The following is a 12291-nucleotide window of genomic DNA, read 5'->3' on the forward strand; positions in this document are numbered from 1 at the left end:
ATACTGCGCTCTCCTCTCTCTTATACTGCGCTCTCCTCTACTCTCTCTTATACTGCGCTCTGTTCTCTCTTATACTGCGCTCTCCTCTACTCTCTCTTATACTGCGCTCTCCTCTACTCTCTCTTATACTGCGCTCTCCTCTACTCTCTCTTATACTGCGCTCTCCTCTCTCTTATACTGCGCTCTCCTCTACTCTCTCTTATACTGCGCTCTCCTCTACACTCTCTTATACTGCGCTCTCCTCTACTCTCTCTTATACTGCGCTCTCCTCTCTCTCTTATACTGCGCTCTCCTCTACTCTCTCTTATACTGCGCTCTCCTCTCTCTTATACTGCGCTCTCCTCTACTCTCTCTTATACTGCGCTCTCCTCTACTCTCTCTTATACTGCGCTCTCCTCTACTCTCTTATACTGCGCTCTCCTCTGTTCTCTCTTATACTGCGCTCTCCTCTACTCTCTCTTATACTGCGCTCTCCTCTACTCTCTCTTATACTGCGCTCTCCTCTACTCTCTCTTATACTGCGCTCTCCTCTACTCTCTCTTATACTGCGCTCTCCTCTACTCTCTCTTATACTGCGCTCTCCTCTGTTCTCTCTTATACTGCGCTCTCCTCTATTCTCTTATACTGCGCTCTCCTCTACTCTCTCTTATACTGCGCTCTCCTCTACTCTCTCTTATACTGCGCTCTCCTCTCTCTTATACTGCGCTCTCCTCTACTCTCTCTTATACTGCGCTCTCCTCTCTCTTATACTGCGCTCTCCTCTACTCTCTTATACTGCGCTCTCCTCTACTCTCTCTTATACTGCGTTCTCCTCTACTCTCTCTTATACTTCGCTCTCCTCTACTCTCTCTTATACTGCGCTCTCCTCTCTCTTATACTGCGCTCTCCTCTACTCTCTCTTATACTGCGCTCTCCTCTCCTCTCTCTTATACTGCGCTCTCCTCTCTCTTATACTGCGCTCTCCTCTACTCTCTTATACTGCGCTCTCCTCTACTCTCTCTTATACTGCGCTCTCCTCTACTCTCTCTTATACTGCGCTCTGTTCTCTCTTATACTGCGCTCTCCTCTACTCTCTCTTATACTGCGCTCTCCTCTACTCTCTCTTATACTGCGCTCTCCTCTACTCTCTCTATTACCGCGCTCTCCTCTACTTTCTCTTATACTGCGCTCTCCTCTACTCTCTCTTATACTGCGCTCTCCTCTACACTCTCTTATACTGCGCTCTCCTCTACTCTCTCTTATACTGCGCTCTGTTCTCTCTTATACTGCGCTCTCCTCTCCTCTCTCTTATACTGCGCTCTCCTCTACTTTCTCTTATACTGCGCTCTCCTCTACTCTCTCTTATACTGCGCTCTCCTCTACTCTCTCTTATACTTGCGCTCTGTTCTCTCTTATACTGCGCTCTCCTCTACTCTCTCTTATACTGCGCTCTCCTCTCCTCTCTCTTATACTGCGCTCTCCTCTCCTCTCTCTTATACTGCGCTCTCCTCTCTCTTATACTGCGCTCTCCTCTACTCTCTCTTATACTGCGCTCTGTTCTCTCTTATACTGCGCTCTCCTCTACTCTCTCTTATACTGCGCTCTCCTCTACTCTCTCTTATACTGCGCTCTCCTCTACTCTCTCTTATACTGCGCTCTCCTCTCTCTTATACTGCGCTCTCCTCTACTCTCTCTTATACTGCGCTCTCCTCTACACTCTCTTATACTGCGCTCTCCTCTACTCTCTATTATACTGCGCTCTCCTCTCTCTCTTATACTGCGCTCTCCTCTACTCTCTCTTATACTGCGCTCTCCTCTCTCTTATACTGCGCTCTCCTCTACTCTCTCTTATACTGCGCTCTCCTCTACTCTCTCTTATACTGCGCTCTCCTCTACTCTCTCTTATACTGCGCTCTCCTCTACTCTCTTATACTGCGCTCTCCTCTGTTCTCTCTTATACTGCGCTCTCCTCTACTCTCTCTTATACTGCGCTCTCCTCTACTCTCTCTTATACTGCGCTCTCCTCTACTCTCTCTTATACTGCCCTCTCCTCTACTCTCTTATACTGCGCTCTCCTCTGTTCTCTCTTATACTGCGCTCTCCTCTATTCTCTTATACTGCGCTCTCCTCTACTCTCTCTTATACTGCGCTCTCCTCTACTCTCTCTTATACTGCGCTCTCCTCTCTCTTATACTGCGCTCTCCTCTACTCTCTCTTATACTGCGCTCTCCTCTCTCTTATACTGCGCTCTCCTCTACTCTCTTATACTGCGCTCTCCTCTACTCTCTCTTATACTGCGTTCTCCTCTACTCTCTCTTATACTTCGCTCTCCTCTACTCTCTCTTATACTGCGCTCTCCTCTCTCTTATACTGCGCTCTCCTCTACTCTCTCTTATACTGCGCTCTCCTCTCCTCTCTCTTATACTGCGCTCTCCTCTCTCTTATACTGCGCTCTCCTCTACTCTCTTATACTGCGCTCTCCTCTACTCTCTCTTATACTGCGCTCTCCTCTACTCTCTCTTATACTGCGCTCTGTTCTCTCTTATACTGCGCTCTCCTCTACTCTCTCTTATACTGCGCTCTCCTCTACTCTCTCTTATACTGCGCTCTCCTCTACTCTCTCTATTACCGCGCTCTCCTCTACTTTCTCTTATACTGCGCTCTCCTCTACTCTCTCTTATACTGCGCTCTCCTCTACTCTCTTATACTGCGCTCTCCTCTACTCTCTCTTATACTGCGCTCTCCTCTACACTCTCTTATACTGCGCTCTCCTCTACTCTCTTATACTGCGCTCTCCTCTACTCTCTCTTATACTGCGCTCTCCTCTGTTCTCTCTTATACTGCGCTCTCCTCTGTTCTCTCTTATACTGCGCTCTCCTCTACTCTCTCTTATACTGCGCTCTGTTCTCTCTTATACTGCGCTCTCCTCTACTCTCTCTTATACTGCGCTCTCCTCTGTTCTCTCTATCCTTATACTGTACTCTCTCTCATCTCTAGTTTGCACTCTCATGATTACGATGTTTTAAACTTAGTTTTATACTGCGCTGTCATCATAATCCAGACTCTCTCAATCTCATGCTACACTCTACATCTCTAGTCTGTGCTCCTAAATTGAGTCCTTCCCTTATTCGTTTTCTGCACTCTAATCTGTAGTCTACGCTCCTAACATCTATTCTTATACAGCTTCATCCTTATTCTGCACTCTAATCTGTAGTTTGCACTCTTCTTATAATCCTGACTTTCTCATCCTTATTCTGCGCTCTAATCTGTTGTTTGCACTCTTCTCATAATCCTGACTCTCTCATCCTTATTCTGCGCTCTAATCTGTAGTTTGCACTCTTCTTATAATCCTTTCTTTCTCATCCTTATTCTGCGCTCTAATCTGTAGTTTGCACTCTTCTCATAATCCTGACTTTCTCATCCTTATTCTGCACTCTAATCTGTAGTTTGCACTCTTCTTATAATCCTGACTTTCTCATCCGTGTTCTGCGCTCTAATCTGTAGTTTGCACTCTTCTTATAATCCTTTCTTTCTCATCCTTATTCTGCGCTCTAATCTGTAGTTTGCACTCTTCTTATAATCCTTTCTTTCTCATCCGTGTTCTGCGCTCTAATCTGTAGTTTGCACTCTTCTCATAATCCTGACTTTCTCATCCTTATTCTGCACTCTAATCTGTAGTTTGCACTCTTCTTATAATCCTGTCTTTCTCATCCGTGTTCTGCGCTCTAATCTGTAGTTTGCACTCTTCTCATAATTCTGACTTTCTCATCCTTATTCTGCGCTCTAATCTGTAGTTTGCACTCTTCTTATAATCCTTTCTTTCTCATCCTTATTCTGCGCTCTAATCTGTAGTTTGCACTCTACTTATAAACCTGACTCTCATCCTTATTCTGCGCTCTAATCTGTAGTTTGCACTCTTCTCATAATTCTGACTTTCTCATCCTTATTCTGCGCTCTAATCTGTAGTTTGCACTCTTCTTATAATCCTGACTCTCTCATCCTTATTCTGCACTCTAATCTGTAGTTTGCACTCTTCTTATAATCCTGACTCTCTCATCCTTATTCTGCGCTCTAATCTGTAGTTTGCACTCTTCTTATAATCCTGACTCTCTCATCCTTATTCTGCGCTCTAATCTGTAGTTTGCACTCTTCTTATAATCCTGACTCTCTCATCCTTATTCTGCGCTCTAATCTGTAGTTTGCACTCTTCTTATAATCCTGACTCTCTCATCCTTATTCTGCGCTCTAATCTGTAGTTTGCACTCTTCTTATAATCCTGACTCTCTCATCCTTATTCTGCGCTCTAATCTGTAGTTTGCACTCTTCTTATAATCCTGTCTTTCTCATCCGTGTTCTGCGCTCTAATCTGTAGTTTGCACTCTTCTCATAATTCTGACTTTCTCATCCTTATTCTGCGCTCTAATCTGTAGTTTGCACTCTTATAATCCTGACTCTCTCATCCTTATTCTGCGCTCTAATCTGTAGTTTGCACTCTTCTTATAATCCTGACTCTCTCATCCTTATTCTGTGCTCTAATCTGTAGTTTGCACTCTTCTTATAATCCTGACTCTCTCATCCTTATTCTGCGCTCTAATCTGTAGTTTGCACTCTTCTTATAATCCTGACTCTCTCATCCTTATTCTGCGCTCTAATCTGTAGTTTGCACTCTTCTTATAATCCTGACTCTCTCATCCTTATTCTGCGCTCTAATCTGTAGTTTGCACTCTTCTTATAATCCTGTCTTTCTCATCCTTATTCTGCGCTCTAATCTGTAGTTTGCACTCTTCTTATAATCCTGACTTTCTCATCCTTATTCTGCGCTCTAATCTGTAGTTTGCACTCTTCTCATAATTCTGACTTTCTCATCCTTATTCTGCGCTCTAATCTGTAGTTTGCACTCTTCTAATAATCCTGACTCTCTCATCCTTATTCTGCGCTCTAATCTGTAGTTTGCACTCTTCTTATAATCCTGACTATCTCATCCTTATTCTGCGCTCTAATCTGTAGTTTGCACTCTTCTTATAATCCTGACTCTCTCATCCTTATTCTGCGCTCTAATCTGTAGTTTGCACTCTTCTTATAATCCTGACTCTCTCATCCTTATTCTGCGCTCTAATCTGTAGTTTGCACTCTTCTTATAATCCTGACTCTCTCATCCTTATTCTGCGCTCTAATCTGTAGTTTGCACTCTTCTTATAATCCTGACTCTCTCATCCTTATTCTGCGCTCTAATCTGTAGTTTGCACTCTTCTTATAATCCTGTCTTTCTCATCCGTGTTCTGCGCTCTAATCTGTAGTTTGCACTCTTCTCATAATTCTGACTTTCTCATCCTTATTCTGCGCTCTAATCTGTAGTTTGCACTCTTATAATCCTGACTCTCTCATCCTTATTCTGCGCTCTAATCTGTAGTTTGCACTCTTCTTATAATCCTGACTCTCTCATCCTTATTCTGCGCTCTAATCTGTAGTTTGCACTCTTCTTATAATCCTGACTCTCTCATCCTTATTCTGCGCTCTAATCTGTAGTTTGCACTCTTCTTATAATCCTGACTCTCTCATCCTTATTCTGCGCTCTAATCTGTAGTTTGCACTCTTCTTATAATCCTGACTCTCTCATCCTTATTCTGCGCTCTAATCTGTAGTTTGCACTCTTCTTATAATCCTGTCTTTCTCATCCTTATTCTGCGCTCTAATCTGTTGTTTGCACTCTTCTTATAAACCTGACTCTCTCATCCTTATTCTGCGCTCTAATCTGTAGTTTGCACTCTTCTTATAATCCTGACTTTCTCATCCTTATTCTGCGCTCTAATCTGTAGTTTGCACTCTTCTCATAATTCTGACTTTCTCATCCTTATTCTGCGCTCTAATCTGTAGTTTGCACTCTTCTTATAATCCTGACTCTCTCATCCTTATTCTGCGCTCTAATCTGTAGTTTGCACTCTTCTTATAATCCTGTCTTTCTTATCCGTGTTCTGCGCTCTAATCTGTAGTTTGCACTCTTCTCATAATTCTGACTTTCTGATCCTTATTCTGCGCTCTAATCAGTAGTTTGCACTCTTCTTATAATCCTTTCTTTCTCATCCTTATTCTGCGCTCTAATCTGTAGTTTGCACTCTTCTTATAATAATGTATTTCTCATCCTTATTCTGCGCTCTAATCTGTAGTTTGCACTCTTCTTATAATCCTGTCTTTCGCATCCTTATTCTGCGCTCTAATCTGTAGTTTGCACTCTTCTTATAATCCTGACTCTCTCATCCTTATTCTGCGCTCTAATCTGTAGTTTGCACTCTTCTTATAATCCTGTCTTTCTCATCCGTGTTCTGCGCTCTAATCTGTAGTTTGCACTCTTCTCATAATTCTGACTTTCTCATCCTTATTCTGCGCTCTAATCTGTAGTTTGCACTCTTCTTATAATCCTGACTCTCTCATCCTTATTCTGCGCTCTAATCTGTAGTTTGCACTCTTCTTATAATCCTGTCTTTCTCATCCGTGTTCTGCGCTCTAATCTGTAGTTTGCACTCTTCTCATAATTCTGACTTTCTCATCCTTATTCTGCGCTCTAATCTGTAGTTTGCACTCTTCTTATAATCCTGACTCTCTCATCCTTATTCTGCGCTCTAATCTGTAGTTTGCACTCTTCTTATAATCCTGTCTTTCTCATCCGTGTTCTGCGCTCTAATCTGTAGTTTGCACTCTTCTCATAATTCTGACTTTCTCATCCTTATTCTGTGCTCTAATCTGTAGTTTGCACTCTTCTTATAATCCTGACTCTCTCATCCTTATTCTGCGCTCTAATCTGTAGTTTGCACTCTTCTTATAATCCTGACTCTCTCATCCTTATTCTGCGCTCTAATCTGTAGTTTGCACTCTTCTTATAATCCTGTCTTTCTCATCCGTGTTCTGCGCTCTAATCTGTAGTTTGCACTCTTCTCATAATTCTGACTTTCTCATCCTTATTCTGCGCTCTAATCTGTAGTTTGCACTCTTCTTATAAACCTGACTCTCTCATCCTTATTCTGCGCTCTAATCTGTAGTTTGCACTCTTCTCATAATTCTGACTTTCTCATCCTTATTCTGCGCTCTAATCTGTAGTTTGCACTCTTCTTATAATCCTGTCTTTCTCATCCTTATTCTGCGCTCTAATCTGTAGTTTGCACTCTTCTTATAATCCTGACTCTCTCATCCTTATTCTGCGCTCTAATCTGTAGTTTGCACTCTTCTTATAATCCTGACTCTCTCATCCTTATTCTGCGCTCTAATCTGTAGTTTGCACTCTTCTTATAATCCTGTCTTTCTCATCCGTGTTCTGCGCTCTAATCTGTAGTTTGCACTCTTCTCATAATTCTGACTTTCTCATCCTTATTCTGCGCTCTAATCTGTAGTTTGCACTCTTCTTATAATCCTGACTCTCTCATCCTTATTCTGCGCTCTAATCTGTAGTTTGCACTCTACTTATAATCCTGTCTTTCTCATCCGTGTTCTGCGCTCTAATCTGTAGTTTGCACTCTTCTCATAATTCTGACTTTCTCATCCTTATTCTGCGCTCTAATCTGTAGTTTGCACTCTTCTTATAATCCTGACTCTCTCATCCTTATTCTGCGCTCTAATCTGTAGTTTGCACTCTTCTTATAATCCTGTCTTTCTCATCCGTGTTCTGCGCTCTAATCTGTAGTTTGCACTCTTCTTATAATCCTGTCTTTCTCATCCGTGTTCTGCGCTCTAATCTGTAGTTTGCACTCTTCTCATAATTCTGACTTTCTCATCCTTATTCTGCGCTCTAATCTGTAGTTTGCACTCTTCTTATAAACCTGACTCTCTCATCCTTATTCTGCGCTCTAATCTGTAGTTTGCACTCTTCTCATAATTCTGACTTTCTCATCCTTATTCTGCGCTCTAATCTGTAGTTTGCACTCTTCTTATAATCCTGTCTTTCTCATCCTTATTCTGCGCTCTAATCTGTAGTTTGCACTCTTCTTGTAATCCTGACTCTCTCATCCTTATTCTGCGCTCTAATCTGTAGTTTGCACTCTTCTTATAATCCTGTCTTTCTCATCCTTATTCTGCGCTCTAATCTGTTGTTTGCACTCTTCTTATAAACCTGACTCTCTCATCCTTATTCTGCGCTCTAATCTGTAGTTTGCACTCTTCTTATAATCCTGACTTTCTCATCCTTATTCTGCGCTCTAATCTGTAGTTTGCACTCTTCTCATAATTCTGACTTTCTCATCCTTATTCTGCGCTCTAATCTGTAGTTTGCACTCTTCTTATAATCCTGACTCTCTCATCCTTATTCTGCGCTCTAATCTGTAGTTTGCACTCTTCTTATAATCCTGTCTTTCTTATCCGTGTTCTGCGCTCTAATCTGTAGTTTGCACTCTTCTCATAATTCTGACTTTCTGATCCTTATTCTGCGTTCTAATCAGTAGTTTGCACTCTTCTTATAATCCTTTCTTTCTCATCCTTATTCTGCGCTCTAATCTGTAGTTTGCACTCTTCTTATAATAATGTATTTCTCATCCTTATTCTGCGCTCTAATCTGTAGTTTGCACTCTTCTTATAATCCTGACTCTCTCATCCTTATTCTGCGCTCTAATCTGTAGTTTGCACTCTTCTTATAATCCTGTCTTTCTCATCCGTGTTCTGCGCTCTAATCTGTAGTTTGCACTCTTCTCATAATTCTGACTTTCTCATCCTTATTCTGCGCTCTAATCTGTAGTTTGCACTCTTCTTATAATCCTGACTCTCTCATCCTTATTCTGCGCTCTAATCTGTAGTTTGCACTCTTCTTATAATCCTGACTCTCTCATCCTTATTCTGCGCTCTAATCTGTAGTTTGCACTCTTCTTATAATCCTGTCTTTCTCATCCTTATTCTGCGCTCTAATCTGTAGTTTGCACTCTTCTTATAATCCTGACTCTCTCATCCTTATTCTGCGCTCTAATCTGTAGTTTGCACTCTTCTTATAATCCTGTCTTTCTCATCCTTATTCTGCGCTCTAATCTGTAGTTTGCACTCTTCTCATAATTCTGACTTTCTCATCCTTATTCTGCGCTCTAATCTGTAGTTTGCACTCTTCTTGTAATCCTGACTCTCTCATCCTTATTCTGCGCTCTCGTTTCTAGTCTAGGACGGATCTTTTGTCTTTTTTGCGGCCGTTTTCATGCTTTGGATTTCCTGGTGAGATTTTCTTTGTGTTTCGGGGTTATGGAGGATTTGGGTAAGTCGTGATTCGTCCTTCTGGTATATTCTCTTCTTTCTGACCCTCTTTTGATATATGACGAGGTCTGGGCTCCTGCACAATGACCCACTAACCTGGTGTCTTTTCCAGATGCTTTACTTGCGGACCTGCAGGTCACGTCTCCTACTCGATGTCCAGTCTTGTTAACTGACTGTCATGAATACTCTGAGTGTGAACAGCGTCCTCTGCCGCCTCCATACGACCCTCGGGTAAGTTGCGCTCCGGTAATGTCACATCCTTCCTATCAATGGTCATGTTCATCTTCTGCGTTGCTTCACCTCTTCAGACAGCTCTGCCTTTCACCAACCCCGCCCCCGAGGAGTTCTGCGCTGACCGGAGCCATCTTTACAGGTCTGCTGCTTTTTATTCTTCGAGTCTTGAGAATAATTGCCATTCAATAGATTAATCTGCCTCCTGCGTCTGCTGTGATTTTTTTCCCCTTCTCTTTCCAGCACAGTAAAGAAGTGCGTCTTCCCCGCTGTATCGGCGAGTGTCGGGGGCGGCTTGTGCGAGTTGGATCGTTTGCTCAATGAGCTCAATGCCACTCAGTTTAATATTACAGGTATGAAAGGCGTCCCAAGTCTACGATGGTATAATATATGTGGTTTGTAGGTAGTACAATATATACGCTATATTACAATGGCCTCAGGTTACAGTATTTTCAGCGTACGACGGTCTTTCCTGGGCCATTGTAACCTAAAACCACATTGGCTGAAAGGTCCAGCCAATCAGCATGGAGATTTTACTGTTAAAACCCTTGTATTACTGAAGGGCATGCACTGATTGGCTGTCTGGCAGCGCCTCTCTATGTTACCTGCGCCAGGAGGAGTTGCTCCTTTGGAGACCTGCTGTGAGTGTCTCCGCTGTATTGTTCTGGTACACTGTGTGCTGTCCTGCTTCTTCATTGTATGTGATTTCCAGCTTCCAGCAGCTCTCTCTGACTTTTATATCTGTGTTCGTTTTCTGGTTAATCTTCTTCTTTTTGGTTGACATTTTGGGGGCTTTGACACCAATTATTACTTTTCCATCGGATTATGGTCTCAAGTTAACAAGATTTTCAACTTCCAATGGTTGTCCTGAAACCAATTAATATTGTCATTTGGGGGAGCACTTGTTTCGTTTAGAGATCTATACATGTCCCTGGATGTGCACGGCTGCCGCCATTCATAGTACTGGAAATTGATGCAAACATGAAAAGAAGGTTTCGATTTCAAACTTGCTGCATTTTGCCGAACTCCTTCTAGATCAATGCGCCGAAGACCGGATCGGGGCTGTCGTATAATCAGCTCTGTCCCGTCCTCCCCCATGATGAGCTCTTTTCTCTCTGTTCATGTGACTGGCCGGGTACATTGCACAGAATCAGACGCCCGGTGCCAGGGAGGTGTCTCACATAGTCACAGCAATTCCTGATCAGGTGTCTATGTGGCCCATTCCAGCTTTGTTTTCAATCAATGTCATTTTTTCTTTGTAGATGATCATGAAAGAAATGATCTAGAGACAAAACTGAGATGTTCGATGCGCGAGATGTGAGTGTGTGTGTGTATGTGTGTGTGTATATATATATATATATATATATATATGTGTGTGTGTGTATATATATATGTGTGTGTATATATATGTGAGTGTGCCGTGTGTGTGTGTGTGTATATATATATATATATATATGTGTGTGTGTGTGTGTGTATATATATGTGTGTGTGTGTGTGTGTGTGTGTGTGTGTGTGTGTATATATATGTGTGTGTGTGTGTATATATGTGTGTGTGTGTGTATATATGTGTGTGTGTGTGTATATATATGTGTGTGTGTGTGTATATATATGTGTGTGTGTATATATATGTGTGTGTGTGTGTATATATATGTGTGTGTGTGTGTATGTATATATATATGTGTATGTTGTGTATATACACTACCGTTCAAAACTTTGGGGTCACCAGTCAATGTTGTGTTTTCCATGAAATCTCACACTTATATTTATCAAATGAGTTGCAAAATGACTAGAAAATACAGTCCAGACATTGACAAGGTTAGAAATAATGATTTTCTCCTTCAGACTTTGCTTTGGTCGCTCCATTTGCAGCAATTCCAGCATTGCAGACCTTTGGCATTCGAGCTGTTAATTTGCTGAGGTCATCGGGAGACATTTCCCCCCCCCCATGCTTTCAGAAGCCCCTCCCACAAGTTGGATTGGCTTGATGGGCACTTCTTGCGTACCGTACGGTCAAGCTCCTCCCACAACAGCTCTATGGGGTTGAGATCTGGTGACTGCGCCGGCCACTCCATTACAGATAGAATACCGGCTGCCGGCTTCTTCCCTAAATAGTTCTTGCATCATTTGGAGGTGTGCTTTGGGCCATTGTCCTGTTATAGGATGAAATTGGCTCCAATCAAGCGCTGTCCACAGGGTATGGCATGGCGTTGCGGAGTGATCGCCTTCCTTATTCACAATCCCTTTTACCTTGTACAAATCTCCCCCTTTACCCCAGACCATCACATGACCCCCACCATGCTTGACAGATGGCGTCCGGCTCTTCCAGCATCTTTTCAGTTGTTCTGCGTCTCACAAATGTTCTTCTGTGTGATCCAAACACCTCAAACTTCCATTCGTCCGTCCATAACACTTTTTTCCAATCTTCCTCGGTCCAATGTCTGTGGCTTTTGCCCATATTAATCTTTTCTTTTATTAGCCAGTCTCAGATATGGCTTTTTCTTTGCCACTCTGCCCTGAAGGCCAGCATCCCGGAGTGGCCTCATCACTGTAGACGTTGACACTGGCGTTTTGCGGGTACTATTTAATGAAGCTGCCAGTTGAGGACCTGTGAGGCGTCTATTTCTCAAACTAGAGACTCTAATGTACTTGTCTTGTTGCTCAGTTGTGCAGCGGGGCCTCCCACTTCTCTTTCTACTCTGGTTAGAGCCTGTGTGTGCCGTCCTCTGAAGGGAGTAGTACACACCGTTGTAGGAAATCTTCAGTTTCTTGGCAATTTCTCGCATGGAACAGCCTTCATTTCTAAGAACAAGAATAGACTGTCGAGTTTCACATGAAAGCTCTCTTTTTCTAGCCATTTTGAGAGTT

The 12291-nt window shown here is 42.6% G+C and overlaps 1 protein-coding gene across 1 annotated transcript in view; it reads left to right on the forward strand.

Annotated features, from left to right (window-relative positions):
* The first annotated feature begins 9040 nt into the window (after window positions 1-9040).
* The window catches only part of TGFB1I1 (transforming growth factor beta 1 induced transcript 1), a 107098-nt gene continuing 103847 nt past the window's right edge, over window positions 9041-12291 (forward strand). The window contains exons 1-4 of the mRNA XM_075831008.1: window positions 9041-9196; window positions 9308-9426; window positions 9504-9568; window positions 9670-9779. Coding sequence (XP_075687123.1) covers window positions 9184-9196; window positions 9308-9426; window positions 9504-9568; window positions 9670-9779 — 307 coding nt within the window. The 5' untranslated portion in view covers window positions 9041-9183. The remainder of the gene's footprint in view (window positions 9197-9307; window positions 9427-9503; window positions 9569-9669; window positions 9780-12291) is intronic.

This window comes from Rhinoderma darwinii, chromosome 6, assembly GCF_050947455.1.
Source record: "Rhinoderma darwinii isolate aRhiDar2 chromosome 6, aRhiDar2.hap1, whole genome shotgun sequence".
Classification (NCBI taxonomy): domain Eukaryota; kingdom Metazoa; phylum Chordata; class Amphibia; order Anura; family Rhinodermatidae; genus Rhinoderma; species Rhinoderma darwinii.